Source organism: Syngnathus typhle, linkage group LG15 (assembly GCF_033458585.1).
Source record: "Syngnathus typhle isolate RoL2023-S1 ecotype Sweden linkage group LG15, RoL_Styp_1.0, whole genome shotgun sequence".
NCBI lineage: Eukaryota > Metazoa > Chordata > Actinopteri > Syngnathiformes > Syngnathidae > Syngnathus > Syngnathus typhle.
The window spans coordinates 3,704,668-3,731,626 of NC_083752.1; the positions used below are offsets into that span (position 1 = coordinate 3,704,668).

The 26,959-nt window shown below is 45.3% G+C and overlaps 2 protein-coding genes and 1 long non-coding RNA gene across 4 annotated transcripts; 1 reads left to right on the forward strand and 2 right to left on the reverse strand.

Annotated features, from left to right (window-relative positions):
- The first annotated feature begins 1,476 nt into the window (after positions 1-1,476).
- On the forward strand, positions 1,477-22,153 carry dbn1 (drebrin 1). 2 transcript variants are annotated; one of them, XM_061298502.1, is made up of 14 exons: positions 1,477-1,709; positions 16,458-16,513; positions 16,589-16,701; positions 17,026-17,100; positions 17,569-17,712; positions 17,823-17,900; positions 17,972-18,123; positions 18,209-18,266; positions 18,374-18,430; positions 18,532-18,652; positions 19,485-19,607; positions 19,680-20,119; positions 20,184-20,283; positions 20,451-22,153. In XM_061298502.1, the coding sequence occupies exons 1-14, from the start codon at positions 1,486-1,488 to the stop codon at positions 20,504-20,506; spliced, it is 1,797 nt and encodes a 598-aa protein (XP_061154486.1). In that variant the 5' UTR covers positions 1,477-1,485; the 3' UTR covers positions 20,507-22,153. The 2 variants fall into 2 exon arrangements, with proteins under 2 accessions (XP_061154486.1, XP_061154487.1); XM_061298503.1 differs by having other exon boundaries at positions 18,538-18,652.
- Positions 7,899-10,473, reverse strand: LOC133167695 (uncharacterized). The gene is made up of 3 exons (XR_009718085.1): positions 10,328-10,473; positions 10,156-10,258; positions 7,899-9,367 (listed from the first exon to the last, which is right to left on the reverse strand). It is a non-coding gene; the product is annotated as an uncharacterized LOC133167695 (long non-coding RNA).
- Positions 21,521-26,959, reverse strand: LOC133167680 (proline-rich protein 7). Its single transcript, XM_061298516.1, has 3 exons — positions 26,811-26,959; positions 25,426-26,070; positions 21,521-24,603 (listed from the first exon to the last, which is right to left on the reverse strand). The coding sequence occupies exons 2-3, from the start codon at positions 25,778-25,780 to the stop codon at positions 24,083-24,085; spliced, it is 876 nt and encodes a 291-aa protein (XP_061154500.1). The 5' UTR covers positions 25,781-26,070; positions 26,811-26,959; the 3' UTR covers positions 21,521-24,082.

The following is a 26,959-nucleotide window of genomic DNA, read 5'->3' on the forward strand; positions in this document are numbered from 1 at the left end:
ATAGATGGATAGATAGATAGATAGATAGATAGATAGATAGATGGATGGATGGATGGATGGATGGATGGATGGATGGATGGATGGATGGATGGATGGATGGATGGATGGATGGATGGATGGATGGATGGATGGATGGATGGATGGATGGATGGATGGACGGATGGATGGAATCATGTTCTTGAGTGATATTGCAGTGATTTATTTTTTCCCTAATCCTGCAACCCACCAGCCAAACATGTCTATAAACCTTATGATGAGAAAATACACAAGTTTTGGAAAATCCTAATATGTAAGTAAGCTTTTTTTTTTATTTTCCATCTTTAGCAGAAGCTCTGACCTCAATCTGAGGATTTACAAGCGCTCTCTGTGACCATTTGCCGGATTAAACTCTTCCATATTTCTAAGTGTTATTTATTTCTTCGTCAAACCGAGTGCACGCTAATCTGGACCCTGTACTAATTTGTTCTGTCCGTCACGCTCGGTAGGAAACGGAAAGGTAGCAGTTTTGTGTTAACTCGCTCGGGACCAGAATAGGCCCAATTATCCCAAGAAGGCCGAGATGGTTTTGTATGATATTTATCTAACTGGCTGTGACACCGCTAACAATGAAGTTAGCCCACTCTTGTTCTCAGTAGCTAAATTCACATTCCCAAGCCAATCTTGAGTGTGTACACGCTAATTAATAGCATTCCAAAGCTAATCCGATGCATTCTCGTTCCAGCACTGTGTCAAAGTGCTTGGATCCAAGCATGCTGCTTGCACATTTCTCCAACTACTATGCTGAATAATCTAGTCTGCCACTAATTGAGTTTAATTTAAAAAGAATGCAAGTTTTCTGATTTGAATACTTCTCTGAACGTGTCAATCGAGGTACCCCCCCCGCTTCATCTCCCTTTATACAGCGCCCTCACTGATGAAGGTATGCGGGCTTGGAGCCAACCCCCGCGAGGTCTATGGGAGGAAAACATCCCCCGTGTAGGGTTGGACACTGTGAGGCAGGCAGGTTACCATGACAACCAGCCCACCACCACCGCCACAGGCCAATGTGCGAAGCCTCTCGAATAAATGTTTCCGGGAATTGAAGGTGGGGGGGGGGGGGGCAATTTCGAGTTCATAAGGACCTCACACAAAAGAACTTTTTTTTAGTCCCTTAAAGGCTTTGAATGTGTTTATTATCAAAATGTTAATCCGGTGTCTATCATCTGAAATAATTCCAGTCCGACTCACAGGCATATATTCTTTATCCTCTGCAAAAGACAACTAAGATTATTGCAGTTTAGTTGTGACAGTCTACTTATGTATGCATATAATACTTTGTTATTAATTTAGCATGCATTTATAATAAATGTCAATTATACCCGTTTTTCCCTCGAATAACTGTACAATTTTAGTTAGTATTTTGATTTAAAAGGTGGCATTAGGACCCAGCAGCAGGTCGTCCCTCCCTGTTGTTGAACCCTGCGGCGCTAGGACCTCTCGGCCACCATGACGTTTCCTTTGTCTCTACCACTCATGGCTTCCTCCTCCTCCTCTTCATCCTCTCCCTCCTTCTCCTCCTCCTCCTCTTCACTCATTCCGCGTCTTTCCTCCATCAGCAGCGGCCTGGATGCTCCGCTGGGCTCGAACATGGCTGTGAATCTCGCAAAGAACAGACTGGCCCTGCTCACCGCCTACCAGGACGTCATCGACGAGAGCACCGACACCGACTGGTAAGTCACCACCGTGTCCCCGGTAGGGCCCACGCCGCTCACCTCGCACCTTTGCCGGCTTCAGTCTATGCGAAGGATGCTGGTGTCTGGTGGTTCTCATTTTCTTTGCCTCTTTTATGGAGGATGCGCCGGACATCCATGGCCGAGTCTGTAGCTTTGATTTAGGCGATTGAAATGTGTGCGAACTAGGGAAAGTGTGAGTTTTAGGAGCTTTGCAGAGTCTGCGTAAAAAGCTTTTGTTTGCAGCTATGGTTGCGTTGCAGCCAGATGGAAGCAATTTGTGACTTTTTACACAATGTCAGTCTGTGTGTGCGTGTGTGCTTGAGATACTGATGAGCTCCTGCATCCCCAAAATGAGGGCGAGCAAGGAAAGGGGCGAGGCCAGGGTGGGAGTGGGTTGGGGAGGAGGGGGAAGTAAAGAGAGCATCCATCCTCACCCTTGTGGCCTTCAGTGTACTAACATGGCCAACTTTGTGCGTGGAAGAGAAGACCAACAACAAAAAATACACATATTCAATCACAAAGGCCTTAAGAGGTCATGTTTCATGCTATGCTTGTGATGGTATATTGTCAACATGCAATTGTAACAATTGGGGCGGTTGTGATGTTAGTTTTAACTTCACAATTTTCATGGACTTTTAGTTAGCAAAAAGGTACAATTTAATGCTTGGGATTTTTTTTTTTTTTAAATCTCAGAATCCCCCCTGAAATTGTTGCTTCAAATCAAAATGGCGCACTTCCTTTTCAATGTCAAATTAGTTACGTCAAATTAGCACTATTTTTAGCTTTAGCGCGGTTATCTTCTTCTCGTGATTGTTAATTGGACAACAATGCTCCTGACTGCCACCCTTAGGGCTGGGGTGGAACAACACCATGTCGAAAGTAACTCCCTAGCTTCCATCCGCTTGTTTATTCCGTTTGCGAGAGAAAATCCATACGTCCTATTGATTTCATACTTGCCAATATCTGGAAAGCAGAACATAAAATTAAAGTTGGTTCAAGCGCAGCACCAAGTAGATTATCTACACTGTTCATGGGTCTTTCTTGTGCAATCCTTCCAAATCAATCAACATGCAAGCATTGTTCCAGTTCGATGGATTGAAGCCACCACTTTTCATGTGCGTGATTAAATCAGCGGTGACAGCTTGATGTTGACAAATCAATATTTGATGCCAGTATAGCAAAATTGCAGGGGGACATTTTTTGGGGGGAATTATTTTTTAACTATGCCGTCTAAGTTTCATAATCAATTGGAGGCTTGGCCATGAAAAGAAAAAGGGTGTGAGGTCCCGTTCAATTGTTCCGATTGTGACTAGTTTGTTTATTCCCTCCAGCAGCGAGTGTATTGTGAATTATTTATTCCTTCAGAAGGCCTGATGGTGCCGTAACATTAGCGAAGGTCGTATTTGGGTTTTCAGCACAGTTGTAGTTAACGTGTAAGCTGCTCGTCCTTGATTGTGACCCCGGTCGAGTACAGCAAATGACGTTCCTTGTTGATTTTTGGTGCGTGAATCTGTAAATAGAGCCTTTTCGACTGTTGGCAGCATAACCCGGCTTGTGTAACGACGTAGCTCGGATTGCATATTTTGGTTGGAGTCGATCACAAGATGGGGAAATGGGAATCGGACACATCTGCTTCTGGATCGCTCCGGTGTGGAAATAAGAGGGCGTCCTCTTCATCAATCAATCGACGTCGTCATAAATTTGGGAGGGCTTGGTTGTTGTTGTAGCAAAATAAAAAAATAAGGAGCTTTCCAAAGGGAAGTGGATTGGACTAGACACTTTGGTTACACTTTAAAATGAAAACTGCGCAGTTTTGAAAGGGAACTTAACAGCACAGTTTCCTCTTATGAGTTTTTACAATATAAAGATGGCAACAAAAATCCAATTGAGCCATCCTGAAGTGAACTGACACTCAAAGACTTCAAAATGGAAACTCACTAAAATCGTCCCTGATACTTTTTGGATCTAACAAAAAATCACTATTTTATGGGCTGGATATTTAAGAGGGCTTTCTTGATCGATCAGTCGTCATCACAACTATGGCGATTGTGAACTGCTCTGCTCGGTTGTTGTTCACAATCAATACTCATTAGTTTGTGTCCTTCCTTTCCAATCGTTCTGACAGCCTTGACTCATCATTGGCTTGCATTGAAGGGGGAATTTGAGTGAGAACTTGTTTTTCCTAGCTTGGAGTTTCATCTAGCTTCATCTTAGCCCTAAAGTAATGTGATTAAAAGAGTTGTAGTCACACACAAAAAAAAATCTTTCATATTCAAGCCTAAATATTTGTGTTTAAAAGCCATTAAAATGTCGGCGTGACAGCAATGACGCCCGGGGCTTCGGGCCTGCCCCCGTTCTTCACACTTGATGAGATTTGAACAAAAGCAGAGACTTGCAAACACGGCTGACCCCAAACAACATGGAACACCTCTCCGTCGCTCCCCCCCACCGCCGCCCTAGTAATGATACACTCATCAACGACGATAAGGAAGGAAGTACGTCATCAATGTTGTTATCACAGCTGATTGGAGATGGGTAGCCCGGTTAGGTGATTTAAAAATGAATTTTCTTTGTCTTCAAAAGGATTTTTTGTCACCATCCACCACCGTTAGGGATAAAAACTCTTTCGTAACGTGTTTGCTCTGAGCATACAACTAGCAGGCATTAACCTTGTTATGCAAGAGGGCGAAATCGCAGCAATAAACAACTTTGATGATGGAAATGTCACTTCCTGTTTCTTTTGCAGCATTATTTTGTGGCGTGATTAGAATCAGGAATTGTTACCCAATTTGGTTTATTTCGTACGACGTTGCCCCTGAAGCTTCTCTTTTTCAGATTAGACGTTTTATAGCTTATATCAAATATTTTGGAAGCTTACTAGCTCCCTCAGCTAGCCTGCTAGCTGTTGTTAGCATTCATCCTGCTTCTCCGGCTGCCATGTGATGGTTCTTCCTTCTCCGCAGCTTCATTTGTCTGTCGTGGCTGCTCAATGTCAAAATGCTGCCTGGGTCTTCTTCTCTTCACCCAAACTGCCCCGAAGCCAGAAGAAAAGGAGCCTCCTCGGCAAACCGCAAATGTCAGACATCAGAGAAGGTTTCGAAAAAAAGCGCAGAGAGCGAGCGAGTCAAGGTTATCCGATATCAAACCATCCGTAGACGGTCTGGAATGTCCTCACGGGCCACCCTTCCCCCAAGCCCCCCAACCCCCCCTCCAGATGATGATTTGAAGAAAACAATCATTAGTCAGCAAAAACAGACTTAACGACTCCCTGTCTTCCCTTCAGTGTAACAATCAATGATAATCAATAACTTGTGCTTCCGAAGCAGCTGGGGTCAAATCACAAGGAGATGCTGCTTCCCTTTGACCAGCTGCTTCTTTTAGTCTTTTTGTTGATCGCATCATTAGTCCCTCTAGACTTCCCTTTTAGATCATCCACAAACCCTGAATGGGGTCCAAACGTCCGTTAAACATCGGGCAAACACATGATATCGGCTTTTGATATCGTGTCTTGTCAACTCACGGTGGGAAAAAACGTTTCCTTTCGATCAGGGAAGACATTCCGAGTGTCAAGAGGCCCGCAAAGACTCAAGGCCACAACCGAACAAAGAACTGAAAGAAGCAGGAAAAGGCTCGAGTCTTCTCAAGTGTTGAATGCTCACTTTGGTTATTGCTTTTTTTTTTCTCTTGGGACAGATTCGAGCAATCACAAAATGGCTTCCCAAAAAAAAAGTACCGATTCGCTGAATCGTCCGACTTTTACAACCAGCTCCAGTTTCAAACTATTTATGGATGCTCTTTGTTGTCCCGCCCGTCCTGCTTTCTCTTTTTTGCGTGCTTGAAAATAGCAAAACTACGAGCGCTTGAAAAACACGACTCGTGCCTTTGAGTTTACATGTCGAACTACTTCACCGACTTGCGGTTGCTTCTAAGGTTGGAAGTTCAAACCTCCGATGAACAAAGATTGTCGGTCCAGATCAAGTCGACTTTTGTTATCGTCTCGGCTAACATCTGCGCTCTTCTCGTTACTAAATATTACAGAAGCGCTAATGCATAACAGACGTCTCTTTGTGCTCAACTCCTTTTGCTCCAGGCAATGAAGACTAGACCGTGATATTCTCTGGACAGGCCCGCGATCTCTATCTTCCTACTTTTTTTTTTTTTTTCTTTCCTCGGTCTCGAGAGACTCTTGGGTTTCTTTTGTCTGCGAGACAGAAACCTTCATCTCGGCAATTTGTGGTGGATCATTCGAAAGTCTTTCTCTGCTGAACGAAACACGCCAAAGAATTACTGACCTACATTTCCAATTTATATTTTAATATAAATTGTATTCATTTACTCCAGCAGTCTTTTCTGTTTATTCGTAGCCTTTCTCTAAGCCACACATTGGTTGTCACCGAATGAACCTCCCAAGCGGCGGAAGACGACGAGTGATTTATTTGGTGTGTAGGATGGAGTTGCGCAGCTCCGGACCCCCCTTTCATGAAAATGAGATTAACAGACATTGATGGGAGAGAACGTGGGCGGACAAAGGAATCGGATTCATCGGGAGCGACTAATATTCAAACGGGGACTGCGTTTCATTTTGTAGACCTTCTGAAAAGCAATTGTGAATGTTAAAGAGGGGTGAGCATACTTTTCTAATTGGATTCCGCGTTAATACCACCACCATCGTCATAAACGGTCTCATCAGATTCCGACCCTGCATTCCATTTCCATGCGCTCACTCAGGAATGAAGAAGCGTACAAACGCGCGGCCGACTGCTAGCAAGCGTCGCTCTGACTCTGCAAAGTAAAAGACTTAATATGATAAGGAATTTTGTCCGAATGTTAGACGGGAAAACCCACCCGCTGTTTTTTTGTTGATTTACGACTGGGGGGGGGGGATGCACAATAGTTGTCGCTACGCTCTGTGATTTTTACTGCATTTTGAAAGGACAGCCATCTTTCCTTTGTCGTCCTCAGTCTGTTAGCTAGCTGTAAGCATGCTGGCATGTGCACAGTATCTGACAGAAATACATTTTATTATATTTGAATGAACAATACTGAAAAAAATACCCCGCTTAAGCTAAACTAGCAGCTTCCTGTCTCCACTTGTATCCTTGTCGCCCAGCCGAATGATGCTCGCCAAACAAACCGGCTCAGTGGGGCTTTCCTTCAGCTGGACTTTTTAATTCCAGCGTTTATGTCAGTGTCGCGTGTCCCCCCCCCCCTTCCCTCCCTCGTCTATCTGCCGCCATCAATCCCATAAGCCCCCCGGCAGGCGCGTTGGCACCAAAGCAGCTGAGCGCAGCTTGACTCCTCAAACTTGGAGCGTTGTCCATTAGGAGCCACTCGGCGAGCTGCGCCCACGTCAAAACACAATACGAAGAGACAATCTGTCTGATTTGAACCTCCCGCAGTGGCTCCGGAAACGAGCCCAACAATTGCGGTTTTAAGCTCAAAACATTGCTTCTCCCACACATACAAAGTCCTACTGCTACTTTCCTATTGGCTGGCGTTTTGGCGCCACCTTGTGGCCTCATTGGAAAACTACACAAACACTTCAAAGTGTGAAATTGCAAAGTCGCTTTGTTTCATTCTCGGTAGATTTTTCCGCATGTAAAAAATGCGGGGCACATACGCGTCAAGTCGCCCGTTAAGCCCCGCCCACTTTGTTTGCGCATCCGTCCAGCTGATCCCCGCATCTCCGGCGGCATCGGGACACTTTTGTCTTTGTTGCGTTTGAGCAGCTGCAACAAAATATGTCGGAATTGTCAAAAATAAATAGTCATTTTATTTTTTGAAATGTAATGCATGTCTAAATATTGAATTATGTAATTGGTTTTAAGGAGGGGAGGGGGGAGACAACTAAATGATAGCAGATTCAGGCCTACAGGATTCTCGATTATGTAAATGCTCAGTGGGAGAATGACAAAGTCCTACTTTGCCCACGCCCGCTCTCGCAGAATGGATCTGCACAAGCATACAAAAAAGCTCAACGAAGGAATCGTTTGTGCTCTGAAATGTTCAAATCCATAATCAAATGCAATCAACTAAGTGGTACTCGATGCATATGCATTTTAGGATCACTCCCACCCCCCGGCTGATTTTCACATTATTACCTAATTTCTCTTCTGGAACAAACTATTGTTCAATTTAAAAAAAAAAGTGTCAGCAAGACCTAAGTAGTCGAGTCGCTGTTGTTATTTCGAGACTGCAGGATGCAATCTCTCCGAGGATCGAGCCGAGCGAACCGAGTAAACGCGTTTCGGGTCTCAGGTGGACATACAAAAAAAAGGATGAAATAGATTTGTGGGCTGGGTGTTCTCCGCCGGCACCTGTGTGTTTGATGGTGGGAGCCTTTGAAGGCTTTGCTCGTCCCTCGATGCGTTCAGCTGCAGGCGGATGGACTACAAGACGATTTTTTTTTCCAATGCCCCTGTAATGTTAGCCATCTTGCCTCTAACCAGATGGGACGCTAATAATGCCAAGGCAGCTGCGGCCTTTGTGTTTGATGGGAAGATAATTGCTCGGGAATCGGCCGATCAATCGGCAAAAACAAAACTGGTAAAAATAAATCATCCCGCCGCCCCTCCCTGGCATGTCGTGGTGTTTAACTGGGATTTGGATGGCACGCGTGTGTCTGCGGAGCAAAGGATTTGGCTAAACATGTTTGACCCCAGCAGGGGTGAAAGCTCGGGTTGGGACCCCCGAGTGGACTAGAGACTCATAAACCAGACCCCCCCAGTCACTCCTCATTTAATCTCCACTGAAGTTGTCACGATACTGAACCAACCCGAATCGTAACCCCGTTGAAGAACAAGACGACGGACATGAAGACGGATGCCCGAGTGGCTTCATTCCCGACGTGTCGAGATAAAAGCGCCAGAGCGCAAAAGAACAAACGCTATTTCGGGGCCTTTCATAATAAGAAGTAAAAGATCAGCAGTCCTGCCGCGCAAGCTTCCGCCTCCCGTCGTCCTTGGATTGTCTTCCCGTCGACTCACCGTTTTGTTTACCTTCCGTATTCTGGCGCTTTGAAAAGAATCCAAGTCAACTTAATGACGCAACTATCCTCTTGTCAATGATTACGTTCCATTTGCTAAATACTCCGAGAGCCAAATTACCGAATAAGCCAAACAACAGATTGCAGCTTGGCCTGCCGTTTGCTGAGTTCAGCACTCTGTCGCTTTGCAGTGAAGTGTGCGCTTCGTGATGGGGGGGAGGGGGAGGCCCACTGGGGCATTGTGGGTAGTTTCCACACAGGTTTCACTCGCTCTGCCTGGATACAAGCTGCTTTGTCATTTTCATTCCATTTTATTTGAAAGGAATACGGCCACGTGTCTCTGGCCATGTCTTCTGCCCCGAAGCTGCTGGCGATCTGTCTTCTCAGCCTGTTTGCTTCCGACAATCAGCCTCGAGGTTATTTGAGCACCATCACGGCTCGATGTGCACCACAAAAGAGCTGCTTGTGAATATTTCAAATTGGATCAATTCTTTCTTTGGTTTCCTTGACTGGAATAAGAAGACGCATCCGTAAATGGTGACATGAGAAGAAATCACAGATTGAAACGTTCTTTCTCTTTTTTCTTTTTACGCTTGACACGTCCATCTTGGACCATCTGGGTCCAACCAACTGCTCCTGTCGCTCTTCTCCGTATGCCCGACACATGAGTCTGCGAACAGACATAAGCCAGAATGAAGGAACACTTCATCACATTTCATATATATTTTAAATTTGCAATTCTATTTTGATGTGAGGAAGCAAAAAGTCAAGACTTTTTTTCCAAATTTCTCAAGACCTGAAAAGCAGCAGTCAGAGCCAAAACAAGAGCAACCTGTCCTTGACGAGAAACGCAAACAATCACGATCCCGAGGTGGTACGTGATTGGTTGAAAACGAGGAAGTGAGAGACGAGATGACAAAACTCCCGACAAACACGCAGTCCAAGTGAAAATTCAATCTCCGAACTTCAGAACCGGCTGTGCAGGGCAGAATGCCGGAGCGAAAGAGGCCTAAATCATTTATGGAAGCGAATACATCGACTATTGTCGGCCGTAATTGAGTTGGAATGAGCTCGGGAACGAGCGCCAACCGGTGCGATGATGTCACTGCCGGCTGCGACTCACTCGCTCGCTCATCATTGGGCCCAGATGCCGCCTGAGCCTAACCGAGCTTGCCTCCGAAGAGAAGCGTCACGCCGAGTCGAGAGAAGAAACAAAAGCGCCGATTAAATCAATGTCAGGGGCCGTTTCATTGTCAAACGACACAGATTCGATTGTCTCTGGAAATAGAAATGATTCACTGCTGCTCCTCTCGGTCGTTTAAGTGCTCTGATCTTCTCGCTTTGTTGGCCCACAAGCTGCCGTATCCCCGACGCAGAGAGATTAGAATTTTTTTTTTTTATTGGCAGAGTTTGTGTGTTACACAAAATAAGGCTATTATGTAAAGCATGAAGCCGTACTTGTCCATTTGATCCCACCAGAACCTTCACAGCGATATCCGCATCTGAGATCAATCTCGGTCACATGACTCGGTCGGTCCATCCTGGTGTGGATTTCAGGAGCCTAAAAAAGGATTGCAAAACAATTGATACCAAAAGCTGAAGAGATTTTTCGAGGACGACACCAGCTCACCCTTTGCTCTCTCTGTATTCCTCACCCTAAATCAGTCGCTCCAATATGGATGTAAATAATAAAGAAGGTGAAGCAGCGCTATCTGTCACTTTGCATAAGAAGCTATAAATAACCACAGTGGGCCCAGAATCATCCCGCGAGACGGCACCTGTAACTGAGCTAGTTTGAAACGCAACATCTTCACTTTTTGTTGAAATAAGAGGATGTGTGCAGTTGTTATTTTTATCCATACAGTCAAGCGACGCTTTGAGCGCCACTCCAGTTGATTTGAACCGGTGGCGTGTCAGACGAGCAGGTAAACAAGAGTGACGCTGCCACTCTTACGTCTATTTCTGGTGAACACCCACACGGAGCTGAAAAGGCGCAAAATGGAGAGTTACCGGATCAGCTAACGATTATCCTCGCTTCTTCTATTTCTTCTACTTTTGTGTTTTCCATGAATTGATACCGCGACAGACGTCTCGTGTGTGGGTCAGAAAATCTCGATGATCGTTGTGTGTGTTGATTTCCCATTTCAAAGAATTGGTTATAAAAGAAAATCAGATTATCCCCATTCAAAGGATGTCAGCGAATTAACGAGCGGACGGACCATCGGTTTATCTGGCTCTTCTTCTGCTCCTCCTTTTTGTTTCTAGTCAGACCAAGTCAACAGCATGTTTTATTCATGCTGCTAGAGGCTCCTCACTTGATTTGCGTTCAAGTCCATCCGTCCTCGTAACGCTTCCTGTTTTCACCGCAATCGGAGAACGTTATCGATTAAACGAGATGATTGTGCGCTTTGTTGTTGCTCTGAAGTTTGGCTTTCTGAACCACTGGTGGATTTGTTGTCTCAGGAAAGACAAACAGTTTAAAGACTAGTGAGTTTTTTAAAGGGGGCAATCCTAAACAAAGTGTTGACATGAGTCATGAATTGAGTTGTTCCTCAAAGCCAGCTGACTTTTTTTTTGTGCCTGTTTTAACACTGCATGTTGATACTTCATCACACTACCAGATGCTTTGAAGTCAAGAAAAAAAAAATGTGACTCAATTATCGCAGCTTAAGTGCTTTTCCACCCGCTTCCTCGTCTTTGATTTACTGTAGCGACAGATTGTCTGCCACTAGAGGGCGTGTCGGACATTGATAAGTGTGCATACAGTTGCTAAACTTCTGAGATTGACCGTCGCGACAGTAGGAGATATTTATTGCGAGCCTAATTTACCCAGACTACGCTATGACACGAAAAACGAGGGGGCGGGGCTGTTTTGTTGTAGCGCCTGTTGTTGGTCGCCAGCAGCTTTTCTCGCCATCAACAATCCCGATAGAAAGATAAACAGGGTCTGGCCCTGCAGGGAAAACACCATGTTGAGGACCTCATGTGGTGTCTTGGCATGGAGCTGTGGCAACCTCATTTGCTGATGCTCTACATTGAGTCAAACAAGCTTATTTTGCTATTAGGCTGCAATTTACCCGATTGGACTATAGAGGATAAAAAAGGGGGCGTGGCTGAGGGCAGACAACTTGTGAGAAAATAGTTTTTGTCACGGTTTCACTTGTCTGGCATCCGAAAGGTTTCTTATTGACTGACGTGTAAACCTCGCTAAGATATTCGTGTAACAATGTAACATGTCGGTGCGTTATTGAAATTTTGGCGAACGGTGACTGGAGTGGGCGTGTCTGTGTGTGATTGACAGCTGGAGGGCCAGGAGGCGCATCTCATCATCTGTTTTGGGCATCTTCCCACTTGGAAGGCCTTTCTCTCTCTCACACACATTTTTTTCTTTCTTTTTTTTTTCGAGTGGTGGAAGTAATTTCATGTCGAACACTGCCAGCGCCGCTGCGTGATCACTGACGAGCATCATAATGCTTCGTGGCAGCCGCAGGAAGTGAAATCGCGTGAATCGGATAAAATGATTTCGTTCCATTTGGCGCGGCCATTCCATCCTTTTCTTCCTCACGTCATTTCTGCGCCGTAGCAAAATGATAGCTCATTATTTGACACGAAAGCATCAAGTGTGATGGGGGATTTTATTTATTTTTTTACTTGCCTGCCTGTTGAAATTCATAATTTACGAAATTTTAAAATGCTCAGATGTGGTTTTTTTAGTTCATTTGGTTCAACCCTAGTCCAAATGATCCAAATGTAACCCTATTCAACACTATCAACCTCGGGATGTATTTTCTCCCCAAGAAGCCTCGCCAGTGTCGATATATGGGGGCGCCGCTTAAAGGTCCAGCGCTTAGTCCTGCTGGGAACACTGGGAGTAGACGCCTTTAATGACAAATGGATGCGACGGGGGACACGGAGCTTGCAAAGGTCTCGGCAAAGTGCAAGCCGACCCGGACGATAAACTTGATAACGACAATAAAAAAACTAGCTGGACTGCAGTCACAATCAAACGTGGAAATAGATTGTTATTTTATTGTTGTGACCAATCGGTGACATTTGTTTTAATAGCGCAGAGATAAATAAGACCATCAATGAAGGCCTCCGCTTTTTAATCGACAAAACAAAACGGGGTGTAGCTGCAATAATTGATATAAATATTGTTTTACTTTCGTTTCACAAGACAGAATATGTTGTAACTTTGCTAACCAAAACAGCAGCACCTAGCAAAAAAGAAATGTCTACAAATAAAAGAACGGAACAGCGTGAGGGCAATTTCCATCTGAGCGTGGGCAGGACAAGATGAAAAAAAACCGAGTAGCGAGAGGGAAAAGGCCTCGCTGGCTCGCTGCCTACGCCGACCCGGGCTATCAAACGAAATGGCGGCTCACAAAAGCCACTCTGTGTGAGTCCTTGTTTTGTTTTTTAAGAGCAGCTCCCCTCGCGCGACACGGACGGACGTCTCTGTCGGAGGCGACTTGACGCCCGCCGCCGAGTCTCAATGAAAATTATTCGGCCCACACATGAGCCACCTTTTGTTGCCAGCCGATTATAAACATGAATACTAAACTGGAATACAAAACCAAAACACCTGCTGGTTTGTCTAAAACATCTCAAAATAGAAAAAGCGGCGGCGTCTATCGCCCCAGAACATCAGGTCCCACTCAAACACTCGCGTCGCCCCAGTCCAAACATTCTCGGCGGCCTCGCTCTTGTTTACACTCGCTCGCATGGCAACGGCCCAACTATTGTGCGGGTCAGCGCTCGGACGCCATTAGCCCCGTGAGCGGAGGGGAGGATTTGCAGGAAGTCCACCATGAGCTCAATGCCGCACAAAGGGACGCTGTGAAGGCCGTCCGCAGTCACGAACATTGCGGGAGTTTCCTATATTGTCCACGGGTACTCCTAAAATATAATTAGTTGTGATTTTACTTCATCTGGAGGGCATTTGAAGTATTTCTGGAACGAAGGACTTGCTTTTTCACTCCCTCAAGGGAGGGACGCACTCTCGCCAGCCGAGACCTTTTGCACAAAAAGGTCGGGAAAAAAATGTGCCTTCGTAAACTTGCACGTATCCTGAAAACAGAATAGAGACATTTTGTCTTCTACGTGTGCTGCTTTCATTTCACTTTTTTGTACACGCGAGATGCATCACGTGGTTATTGCGACACCGCTTTCAGCGTTTCGACTTCCTTTTGATCTCGAATCAGAGTTTTGAGATTTTGTCTCGTCCTTCACAGCAATCTGAGATCATAATTGCCTTTCTAACTCCTCCACAGCGCATTTGCAATGAGCTAAGCGTCTCTGCGCCTCTTTTGTGAGCGCCGACATGTTGCTGACCCAGACAATCTAAAGAACCACGGCCAAAAAACATCGATGGAAAAAATCTTGCTCAATTCGCCGCCTCAGCTGCTACCGCCGATTCTGCTGGTGGTTTGGCCGCGATCGGATTCCCATCTGGTCAATTCATTTTTAGCCCCGCAAACATCTGCGTGACGTTGTCGCTAAAGTAGTGCCAGCGGTGCAGATAAAACATCCCACTGATGTTTTATGGCGATAACAAATACATCCTCTTAGCTCAATGCTAACATATAATGCAAACTGCAATAGACAGGCTAACAAATAGCCACCCTGTTTAAAACCTTCAGCAATGGATATGTGTGCTGTGTGCATACCTGGAGAGACAATATTTATTTATTTTTTTACTCCCGACTCTTTTTTCAAGTCCAGTTCAGACTGTAATTTGAAAGAAAATTGCTTTCACTTGAGTGTGAGTGTGTCTACTTGTGGGTCGCTTCCTTTGTCTTACTCATCACCAATGAATTCCCCCTCCTTCACGTCTGTGTGTTCACTCCATTGCTTGTGCATGAAGTCACCGCTATGGTTTTTTGCGCAATAAATAACACAATCCTGTCTCCACTTTTCTCTGACTCAGTTTTTTTTCCTCCCCCCAGCTGTTTGAGCATAACTCCCTAAGCGGCTGCATGCTTTTGCCATTGAAGGAGACATTTTGCTTCTTTTTTTTTTTTTTTGGTGGAATGGTTCTCGCCATCTCGCCAGCAAATGTATGCATAACACAGTTGGGGGGAGAGTAAAGACAATGAAAGCACGGCCATTCACCGCATGTGAATTCATTAATTCCGACTTGAAACTCTTGTCTGAGATTCTTTGGGCAGAGGTTGTCATGGTAACAGAAGCAAGGCTTTGCTCTTTAATGTTCACATCAATTGCACAACCTGATTGAATCTTAATTAAATCATATTGCGTTGACATTGTTCAAATGCGTGTTCAGATCAAGCTGAACTCTTCCCATTCGTCATAAATATGAATATGATGACATTTTTTTTGCTCATCTCCACCAAATAAGGAGATTAAATGTAATCAAATGTCAGTCAAATGTTCCAAGAGTTTTAATGAATTGGACTCACCGTTTCAATACTTTTGACGGCTCACTCAACTCGGTGAAAAGATCTCTGTCGCCCTCTGGCGGCATTTTGCTGCACATGTCTAAACTCAGACCTCCACGTTAGTAAGCCACAATAAAGCGACAATAACCCCCCCCCCCCCCCCCCCCCGAATCTACATTTATATTACCTATATATTACCTGGATATTAATGCAAATATTTCAGTTTTGCCATTTTTATTCCAAGTAATTATTCTGATATTACCAATACAGCAGGGATTGTCTGTTCCATAAGCAGCCTCTTTCCAAACTATGAATGCTTTTTTTCTTTTCCACTATCCTCGCCCTATCTTTAACGCCACCGCTAGCCTCCGGTCACAAACTGCTGTTGCCTACATTACAGCGAAGGGTGGGTGGGGGGCTTGCACCCGGTTACCATGGCGACACTCCCAAGTGGCCTGTCTCTTTTTTTTTTTTCCATGCTGCTAATGGGAAATAAAGACCCGGAATTGAGGTGCTTAGACAAAACTATAAAAGGAGAGAAATGTGAGGAAAATTCCACAAGCTTGTGATTAATCTGATTAGTTTTGTCCTTTGCAATCACTTACCACCACTTATTCTCGACTCTTCTTATTCTTTTTTTTTTTTTGTCTTCATCAGTCCTCTTTTGAAATTCGTCCAGTACCATGATTTGACAGTCTCAACATTTTTCTTGGAGCAGTTTCTGGGTCACGGGGGTTGTGTATGAATAATAAACAGCTGTCTGCTTTTTGACAAGAATTATTTATAAGGCACCGTCTCATTATTAACCTGCGTCTCATCTCGTCCCTCTTTTGTTTTTTCTTTTTGCGTCGATATAAAGAGAAAAGTGGGATATGCTGATTGCTAACAAATGCTTCAATGAGTGTTTGTCTTCACGTGTCCACTTTTGCTTCTCTCGCCAAAAATCAGCGGAGACAGTTCCAGCTCTGCCGTGACCTTTATGAGAACAAACACGATAGAAATTGGATGGAATATCATCCAAAACGGAGGGAAATTTATGATGTCTGGAGCATATTTTTGTCAGCACATTATTGATAGGATGGGGCTGGTAACTGATAAGAAGGACGTTGATTTATTTTTTTCCCCTCCGAGCTGGGTGACTAAGCAGAAAGAGAATCAGGGAGGGAGGGAGGTCAGCACAAAGTCAGACAAGCGCCGCAGGCTGAAATAGCGTAAGGTCAGACAGACCGGCTGCTAATTGCACCCTCACGAGGCACACGCACGTCTAACACAAAATGTTGTTGCTAACCAAAACAGCAGCACCTAATGCGTTTCTGTGTAGAAATAAAACCCTAACGTGGTCTTGTGTTTTGTTTCCAGGGCCTTGTACACGTACGAAGATGACAGCAACGACTTGACGCTGGCATCATCAGGAGGTCATCATTTTTGTTTGAGCCGCCGCTTCCGTTTTAGCTGACGTTTATTGACGACGGTTTTTCTTTGCACTGCAGGGGGCGGCCTGGCAGAGATCACGTTGACTTTTGATCACGCCCGGGTGATGTACGGCTTCTGCAGCCTGAAGGAGCCCAATGCTGCCCTGCCGCGATATATCCTCATTAACTGGGTAAGTTTAAAAAAAATTAAAAAATAAAAATAAAACACACACACATAGCCTCCAATTTTTTTTAAACACACAGAAAAGCTTTCAATTCAGAAAAACAAACTATAGAAGAAATATTTGCTATGCTAACAGTTAGCAAGATAGCCACTTGTATTAGGATAATCCAGAACTTCCAACCAGAGTTAAAGCTAACATGCTAACAGTTGGAATAAATAACGCTTTGTGTCATTACGTTTTATCACCGTGACGCAGCGCACGAGCTTCTCAGGAACACTCTCTTCACCGAGTCAGCGGTGTTCTTATTGAGGTTTATGACTTTACTTCCAGGTGGGAGATGATGTTCCCGATGCCAGGAAGTGCGCCTGTGCTAGTCACGTGGCCACCATTGCAGACTTCTTCCAGGTAATCTTCATCAAGATCCGATGACAAATTCGATTTACGTCGGTTTCTCGCATCCGTGTGAAATTGAGCGGACATGTCTAGCATGACCACATGCAGCAAAAAAGAATCCACCCTGCAAATTAAACAGGAAGGAGCAGCCATTTTGGTTGGAGGCGGCCATTTTGGGCAAGTTGGGCATTTTCCTGTGCACGTCATTACTAAAAAAAAAAAAGGTTTCCACATTCATGATGGAATATTCTGTTTGGGAAGCAAGCGTGTTAAACGCGGTAGGATGATCAAAGAAGAGCGTGTGAGCTCGCATGACTAATACTGTCACTTTTCTAAGTGATATATGTGCGCGCTACACCTGGCGGACGGCCTATTTTTTTGGATTTGCCGAGCCGTTCAAAGGAAGAAGATTAAAGCAGCGGTGAACGGGATTATCCACGTTTATGTCAGCACTGAGCATTTTTGCCGCCCTTTCTTCAGGGTGTGGCCGTCATCATCAACGCCAGCAGTCTGGACGACATCGACCCGTCCGCCATCGGACAGAGTCTCACCAACGGGGCGACGGTGGCGGCCAGTCCCGTCCTGAGCCGTCTGAAAACCAGAGAGGAGGAGCTCGCAGACGTGGTATTAGGCGATTAACGCCGATTACAATACGATTCAAAGTTGCGCTATTTAATCGAAGTAGGATCACACAAACGTTTTTTCTTTCTGTTCTTTCTTCCCCGCGGGAGAAGGGCGCGGTATACCAAAAGACCAACGCAGAGGTGGAGATGAAGAAAATCAATCGAGAAGAATTCTGGGAGCAGGCCAAGGTTGGTGGAGCAAACCCCAATAAACAAACAATCTTCACACTGTTGGCGAGACGTGGATTTTTGGTGTCCAGCGCGAGGAGGAGCTGAGGAAGGAGGAGGAGAGGAAGAAGCTGGCCGAGGAGCGTCAGCGTTTCGAGGAGGAACGGATGGAGCTGGAGCGGAAAGAGCAGGAGAACCGAGAGAGGAGGTACCGCGAGCGAGAGAGGCAGATCGAAGAGCACAGGTGGACTTCATTCTCTCAGAGCTTAGTTTAAAAAAAAAAAAAAAAAGACATCATCATAATTTCATGTTGTGCTTTGTTTATTTAGGAAGAAGCTACAAGAAGAAGAGGAGGCCAAAGACAGGTTGCAGACTCAGACAACCTTAGTAAGTGGCCGTTGCCATGACAACGGGACAACAGCATTCTCCAGACTGGAACTCATTTTGTATAAAAGTCAAATTAACTACAAAGAATGGAATTGTGATTTCCGCAGCCTGCAGAGCTGAGCATCGATGACCTCAGCCTGGACAAGAAGGAGTCTGAAGTGGAGGTATGCTCAAACTTTCCTTTTGTCACAATTGTTTTTTTTTTTAATATATAATCATGCCAAACATGCAATTAAAAACAAAACTTGTCGCATCCCTCTTACATGTTCAGGAGGCGAAAGCCATCATAGCTCAGCGGTCAGGAAACCCCCGCGAGTTCTTCAAGCAGAAGGAACGAGCCATGACCATCACTGTCGACACCTCACCTGTCACTTTGAACCGCGCCTGTAAGTGAGAACGCCCACCAGACTTTGCAAATATCAAAATAATAAATCTTCCACCTCGCCACTATGTCAACAAACTTTTAGCGTCGGAAATTGGAAGTCTGTTGGCTCCATTGTGAAAAAGGCCCTGCCTCCCCCAGTGTTTCTATGGCAACTGCTCATCAAGTTGTCATGTGGCCAATTTCTTTTTTTTTTTTTTTTTTTTTTTAACTTGACACTGCGCTTTACGCTTGCTGGAAGGTTTGGATTTTTCTTTTTCTGCTATTTATTGACACAAAAAGAAGAGGAAGAAGCGGCCGCATTTCATTTTCTTGCATGCAATCTGCACTGTGGGCGTGTGCGATCGCACTAACCTCCTCCTCCTCTTTTCTCTTTCTTTTCTCTCCATTTAACCCCAACCATTTTTTACTTACTTCACGATGAACCCTCCCCCCCCCAATTTCGTGTTTCTCCCTTGGTTACGTTGCTTACGTCTTTATGTCGGCCGTGTGTGGGCGTGGCTGTGTGTCGCACTCCCCCCGTGGCCCAAACCCGCCTCCCCCCCCCCCCGCTAGGCCGCTTGGACAGCCCCTTCTTGAGACAGCAGCACAGTCCCAGCAGCCCCACTTCGACTCCCCCGCCCAGGGGTGCGTCACCCCTGCGCACCAGCGCGCCACACGCACGGACGCACCGCGCCGCCGGTAGGTACAGCGCTTTTTCCCGGACGCAAGACGGAGGAGGAGCCAATTGAGAAAGCCGATAGAGTGTTTCACTTTCGTTTCTTCCCTGTGAGTGTCTTCCGCACCTCTTTTGACTTTTGTAGCACTTTAGCGTGGTGTGCTGTTGTGCCCCCTAGGGGACAACGACGAGCAAGCCAGCGGGGAGCGCAATGTGGCCGCCATCTCGCCCATCCCCAAAATCGTCACCACGCCCATCAAGGAGGAGCCCAAAATGGAGAACGACTTCGCATTTGACTGGGGTGAGTAACCGAAATATTTTGTCGAATCAACCGAGATCCAAGTCGTATAAGCCGATCGTGTTTATCGTTCAGAGCCAAAGCAGGAGCAGAAAGCTCCGATCCAGGAGTCCAGCACCGCCAAGCCGGTACAGAGCGTGGCCCCCCGGGCCCGCGAGCCCGCCGCCTTCTCCGCGTGGGATTCGACTACAGACGACCTGGCGGACGTGTGGGACGCCGCCCCCCCGGCCGAGCCCCCCCGCGCCTCTTCCAATCTGGTGGACCTGATGGACGACCCGCCTCCCGGGGACCTCGCGGACGGCGCCGGCGGCGTTCGCTCGCAGCCGCTCCTCAGCTTCGACGACGTGATGGACGGCGGCCCGTGCTCGGCGGCCGACGACGACCCGACCAGCCTGGTGGACGTCGACGCCGCCGAGCAGATGACGCTTAGCTATCAGCATGCGCTGCAGCACGCCACCGGTGACGGTCAGACGCTCATGACCAATGGCGAGATGCTGATGAAGGAAGCAACTCAGGTCTGTTACACTCCTTGATATTCATCAGGATTAATAATTAATACCCTCAATTGTGTTCTCATAGGCAAGTGAAGGCTACTTCAGCCAATCGCAGGAGGAGGAATTCGGCCAATCAGAGCAGGGCTCGGCAAAACCCGCACCTGTCTTTTATAACAAGCCACCAGGTTAGTCTGCTGCAATGCCTTTCTCTCCCAGTCTAATGCGGTATTGTAGTGCCACCTAGTGGTTCAGGAATTCATTCCACTAATATTCTTTTTTTATTTCCTCATTTTTTTTTTTTGCAAAATAAATCCAAAGCCAAACGCTGACTGTTGCTCTGTGGTGTTTGTAGAGATTGATATCACGTGCTGGGACGCCGACCCCGTGGCGGACGACGACGACGACTAGCCGCCCGGCCGGCAAATCGGGGGCCAAAAGGCTGAAAATGAGCAAGTGCGCTTCATAAAAAGAAACCGATTTTTCTATGAAAAAAAATACAAGAAAAAAATTGTAAAAACACAAGGAAACAAAGGAAAAGGTCTGCAATGAAAACGACGTGTGTATCTTTTTTTTTATTTTTTGGAGCAAAATAACAGTAGCCGAGCGAGCGGGTGTTTCGCTATAAGACTTTTTTCTGTGTGTTTATTTATTTCTTTTTTCTTTTTTTTTGCTATGCAGATGTAATAACCAGGATGTTCATGAGATAGCTCAGTGCTATGTAAAGCTATTTGAGCATTTATTCACTATCCAGTTTAAGGTCCACATACTAGTACACCTTTTTCTCACTAGCAAAGACGACTGAATTGTACTTGTATCGGTTTTTTTTTTTTTCCCACTACTTTCAATTTATCAGTGTGTAATTAAACCTGCGCTATACTCACAAAAGTGACTTGAAGACATTTCTGCTTACTAGTTGGACAATTGCAGGTGAGGCGACACTGCACTAGTAGACAGTAAGTGGAGACAAAGAGTGGACTAGTAGGTGGACCTCAAGAAAATCAAGGATGCGCTCTTTGTTGAACACGTTGAAACTAGTGCATCTAGTAAGATGATCAAATTTTACTAGTTAACATCTAGAGCTTGATGATGATATTTGAGCATTTATTCAATATTGGATAAATGGTCTTGAGCTGCCTTTCTTCTCATTTTGTTCGAGTTGCTTAATCTTGTATTTAGTCAGCCTGAGGCTAAATATTTATTTATCTATCGCATGGAAAGCAAAATATCTTTTTTATTTTATTTTGCGGCTATAGGCGTCTCAATTTCAGTGCATTTTTCTCTTTTAGCAGCGTGGGACTCAATTGTGAAGTTTGCCCTTTTTTTTTTTATGTATTTACAGATAAAAAAAAAAAAAAGCATCCTGATGATTATACTGTAGATATTTTTCCAGGTTTTTAGAATATTTTTTTTTTTTAACAGCAATGAACATGTTGCACAGTAACAGAAATAGTTTGGACATGTTGATTTGGATTTTATCAAACCGTTAAATGGGTTGAAAATTCAAAGACAACCAAATATCAAAAACAAAATGTGCTACAATTGACATTCAGAACACTTTTGAAATATTGGCAACAACATTGTTTTAGTCTCTCTTTTTTTTGCTGTATAAAAACTGTAGAAAACTAGGCAATAACAATAATATTAGTGTTAATACTCCATGTGTGTGCGTGACATCATCGGGCTCCTTGTGACGCTCACGTCAACATCAGTTCATAAGTATGCAACTTTTACTTTGCTGTTTTAGTTCATTGTTATGTTTTTTTGAACTGATTTTTAATCTTACAAAAGATTTGTAAAGCGAGGAAAAAGTCCTAAAATCACAAGGAATATGAATTGAAATTACAACCTTATCATAGAATACTTTATGTAATATTCCTCTTAGTGCTACCACTCAATCTTAGGACTTTTTCCCCCTACAAAAATAAAAACATGATTTTGACGTTACAATCTCAGTGTATTCAAATCTGGTCGTGAAAATAAATGTTTAATTTATTTGGGCCTTATGGGCAATGAGAAGAATTCAAATAATAAAGTAATAATGCCATTAAATTAGAATTTGAATTGAGATTGCTTTTCTTTTCCTCTGAGGATGCCTTTAATCTCGCTCTCTCTCGCACACACACACACACACGCACACAATGTTTCACTCCACTTTGAAAGGTTGGAGTAGTTTTCATGATATCACGGATGGACAGCTGTTTGAATAATCGACTTAACATGTAAGCAACCTACAATAGACATCATGTTTTTTCATTTGTCACAATCTGTTCTCAAAAAATGTCCACTCGTGCATTCAAATTAAAATTGTTTTCTAAAGGTGCAACCGGTCTGTTTCTTTTGCTTGATTTTATTTAGGCGAGTGTTTTGCACTACATGTATAATCGTGTACATGTATAGTATGTACTATAGAGTATTATGTGTACATACTGTATACTTCTATATGCTTCTTGTATGAATATATACTGTGTGTGTGTATATAATCGTCATGACAACGGCATAGTGCGGCAGAAAATGTGTTCGCATGTGTTCCACTGGTAAACGAGGCCATCGAGCAGGTTGCCAGGCAACGCATCCCCTTATTGAAAAATTGGATTATTGTGTAATAAAACTCGTATGAGAATGTGTTTGAACTCATAATGTCCTGCTGAAGCAGAATCTGGCTGCAAGTTGATATGAGATTTTTTTTTTTTTTTAATATGGCAGCAATGTTTTGAAAAAAAGGGAGGCGGGACATCTTTTTTTCTGACTAGAAATTACCTTCTTTTTTTTCTGTCCTCTGTTGATGATGGACTTTCAGAACATGGAAGTGGCGCGCCAGTACCGAGTCCTTCAACGTGGAGAAAGAGGTCGTTCTGGTGGAGGCCACGTAGTTCCCTTCAGGTGCCATGGCAACGGCAGCTCGGCACAATAGAGACGTTCTGGATGAAATAGACTCTTTTGAGTCTATTAGCGTCCTCCGTGACTGGAGAGTGTGCTTCAGCTTGGATGGGGGTTCTCAAACTGTGGTCTGGGGACCCCCCCAGGGGTCGCAGGTAGGATGGAGCTTATCCAAACCTTATTTTGAAAATCGCTTTCAGACTATAAGGCCTTTTAATGTTGATAAATGTATTTGTGAGAATGTAGTTGGACTTGTCAAGGCCTCGTAGGTGGGCTTGTTAAAAAAAAAATCTTTTGATATGAATAAAAGAGGGAGGCAAAATAAAACCAAACTTAATCTCACGCTCCGTTTCTTCCTTTATTGCTCACAATTTTACATTGTAATGACTAATGATGAGCTAATTGTTTTGGTTAATGATGAGCAAATTGGAATTTTCAGCGGATGTTCCCACCGGAAGTGGAAATAGGTTTTTACTGCTGTTGACGCAACAGGTCGCGGCCGCGTGTGCTCTCAACTACTGCAAGATTTGGAAAGTTTTTATGATCGAATATGGACAAAATAAATGGACCGCTTGTTCTAAACTGTTTGCAAGTTCAACAAGTATGCATCGCTGGACGTATTTGGACGGGGATTGCCACGAGGAACGTCGCGTTGGAATCAGCTGATTGTCATTCACACACCAGACGAGTGACAGGTAAGGATGCTGTGATTCATTTTATCACTGAATTGCTTTTGATGGAATTGTGTGATGAAATAAGCTGCGTGCATGACTCATTGAAAAGTTAATTGTAGGAGTAGATTTTGTGTTTTGGTGTTCCGACCGGAAATGCTTAACTTGTGCAGCGTTTGGAAGTTTAATGATCACTAATGTGAATGTGGACAAAATTACATTCAATCGCCAACGAACTATGTTGAATTCAGAGGAGGAGACCTTAATATAGAAATTAATAGCTTTAGTTAAAAAAAAAAAAGTGTATTATCGCCATCGTGTGGCATCCATAAGCAAATACAAACTTTAATTGCAGATTTTTGCTTTTTATGGCATGGCAGGGTTTGGCCCCTAAATTGTCGCTTGAGAGGGCTCCCCTATTTTGAGAACCCTTATCCTAGACGGCGGTGCTGCGCCCCAATAGGGGGAACGCTGCTGGGAGACCGCAACTGTGCTCCAGTCCTCGTGTCCCATGGCCCCCGATCCCCCCAGAGAACCCGACCTGTAGTCCCCGCCCTCGCCTTCCATCGCCTCCAGTCCTGGGCTCGCGACGGGGCATAGTTGCCGTGGCGACGCCCGGTGGCACCGGGCCGTACGGGTTGAACGGCTTCAGGTCCACGTTGGCGAGGAGGTGGCCCAGAGTGTCCCAGCGTTGTGATGAAGGCAAACGGATGAGGGAGGAGTAACCCCGTTCGGGGAACACGCAAGACCTCGCCGACCTCTGCGGAGGGGTCTTGCGTGTCTCTGCGCTCGGGTCCTGGTGGTCCCGGAGAGAGGAGGGCGCGGGCCGAAGCGGTGCGAGTTTGGAGTAGCCGCCGCCCCCTCGTGGTTCTACCAGGACTTCGGCGTATGGCGGCGGAGGGTCCTCCATCAGCACCGCCTCCTCGTAACAGGGCGGGTTCTCCAGCAGATCTGCTTCTGAAACAGACAAGCAAATAAACCACTAAATGGATTTTTTTTCTCCAGTGAGAACTTGAGTCAACCTTTGTTCATAATTAACTTGTATTGCTGACAGGGCACTTTAGGGTTTTCTAAATCCTGCAGAGTCATCATTCCATTAGTCGTTTCCATGAGTCAACTCATTAGCAGCATTCCCACGTGTTGTCATTTACCTCGAGAATCTCCGGCAAGTGAGAAGACACGAATAACACGCTAAAGAAATCAGCCCACGCCTCAGCATCGCGGTGCGCTCTTTGTTGCTGGCATCCGCCCGCCGCCGTGTTTATATCGAGCCTTGCCGTTTGAATTCAAGGCGAGCATCTGTTTTGTTGAGCTGTTGCCACGGACGCGCTGGATATTGTCATATTTATGGATGCGCCTCCGCTCCGCCCGGGCAAAACAACGTGCGAGATCTTAGTGTTCATGCTTGGGAAGTGCATGTGATGATGTCATTTCGTACAAACAGAAAAATAGAAAGAAATCATTAAAAGGTCAGCCAGGAATGTGTCCAGAATGGTTGTAAAAAGTCTTGTTGGCTCCGGCTCAGCTGCTTCTTCCTTTTGAGTCGTCGTGCTGCCTGGTTACTGAAACCTCTTCATCAGTCGTGCTCCGACGCCATAGCAGACACCTTTCTTCTCTTTTGGGTTTTCTTATTTACTGCCACCACTGGCTGTTTTTTTCCCTTCAAATTTCTTTCCTGGACTTTATGCGTGTTGTAGTGGCGCAAAAGTGGATTTTGAAAATCTACTGGACAGATGCAAAAGAAGAATCACCTGACGTAACCAAATTCCAACCACTTACCCGGCAAGCTAACCCAGTTTGCTTCCGGCAAGGGGTGAGAGACCTGAAGCGGAACAGGTGGCGGCGAGAAAGCCGGCGGGTCCCGCGGTATCGGTTGCCGGGGCGGCGACGGCACCGGCGGTATCGGTGCCAGGGGCGACTGCGGAAGAGGTACCGAGAGCGGGACGGCGGGACATCCCGGCGTCTCCGTCTCCACCGTCCGGAGGCGGCGCTCCCTCAGGCGAGCCTCGTCACGCTGCTTGAGGCGACGCTGCAGGACGCTGCAGAAACAGCACAGCATGACCACCAAGGCCCACACCAACCAGAAGCCGGCGAAACAGGCCAGGAAGGTGGACGTGCCCCGGGACATCACCATGGCGGGGCTGGAGGACTGAACGCTGGGACGCCTTAAATGACATCCATGAATGTCAAGGAAGTTCAGGAAGCCTCAAACCAGGCCAAACTCCACAGGCTTGAAAGTCACATCTTGTCTTCAATACTACACTCGACACCCATTGTCTTTCGAGTCTAACGGTTACGAGGCGGTGAGGGAATCCATTCTTCAGGCATTCATCCACTTGATGGCAGCGGCGCCGACCCGAGTCGGTCGGGGTGCCAAATTCTTCCGCTTCGGACCCCGGCGGGATGCTCCGGCCTCACGCGGCTCTACAGAAAAACACACACAAGATGGTCGTAGGAAAGGAAGAAACGACATGCGGACCGGATTTCTGTCTACACCTTTTGTTTCCATGGCAACGCAATATATAAACAAAAGCAAGGTTGTTGTTTTTTTAACACTCAGTTTCATTTATTTGCTGGATTTTCAGAGAAGGCAATCTCAGGCAGGTGGAAAAATAAAGTCCTGAAGGTTTAATGCAAACCACCATCTTTATTCAAGATGGCATTGCAGCTTTAAATAATGTGGGGAGAAAAAAAAAGGAAGGAACCTAAGCAGAATTGTGCAGGAGCAGCTATTACGCAAGTGTTGACTTGAGGAAGGTGTACCTAATAAATTGACATTTGAGCAGAATCTCCTTAATGACTCCACTTAACTACGGCAGTCACATTAGCGAGTAAGACCAAGAAGCCATTCTGCCTCTGCAAAATCACATGCTGATTATTAGACGCATTAAAAATGCATCCCCATATTTTACAAGATTAATTACAAGGCACACAACAGTTACTTTTAATTGACGTGCAAGTTTTGAAACGAAACCGTGAGAAAAATAAATTCATGCAAAGGTTCAGCATTGCGGAGGTAAATTACAAATACACCGTGTCAATAAATAAAATAGAATAAATAAATGACGCGTTTGGGTTGTTTTTAAACTGCGTGATTCTTATGAGCGCAATAAGGTTAAATCAATAAAATGGTCGTTTTTTGAAGACTCGGCAGGTAAACGCACCTTGTTTCGTGCGGCTTCCTCCGCGGTTATCTTGGCGTCGTGCTGCGCTCGCTCGAAGCTGAAAATGAGGAGGCGCGCACGAGCGAGCTCACCTCTTCTCTCTCTCCACCGCCGCTCCTCCTCCGAGGACCTCCTTCCTCTGCCCACGT

Bases quoted from the DNA above. Each gene is read 5' to 3' on its own strand.
- dbn1 (XM_061298502.1), top strand. From the start codon at position 1,486: ATGACGTTTCCTTTGTCTCTACCACTCATGGCTTCCTCCTCCTCCTCT. The intron at 18,267-18,373 runs GTAAGTGGCCGT...TGATTTCCGCAG, and splicing joins TGCAGACTCAGACAACCTTA to CCTGCAGAGCTGAGCATCGA. The intron at 20,120-20,183 runs GTCTGTTACACT...GTGTTCTCATAG, and splicing joins TGATGAAGGAAGCAACTCAG to GCAAGTGAAGGCTACTTCAG.
- LOC133167680 (XM_061298516.1), bottom strand. From the start codon at position 25,780: ATGGTGATGTCCCGGGGCACGTCCACCTTCCTGGCCTGTTTCGCCGGC. The intron at 24,604-25,425 runs GTAAGTGGTTGG...TGTCTGTTTCAG, and splicing joins AAACTGGGTTAGCTTGCCGG to AAGCAGATCTGCTGGAGAAC.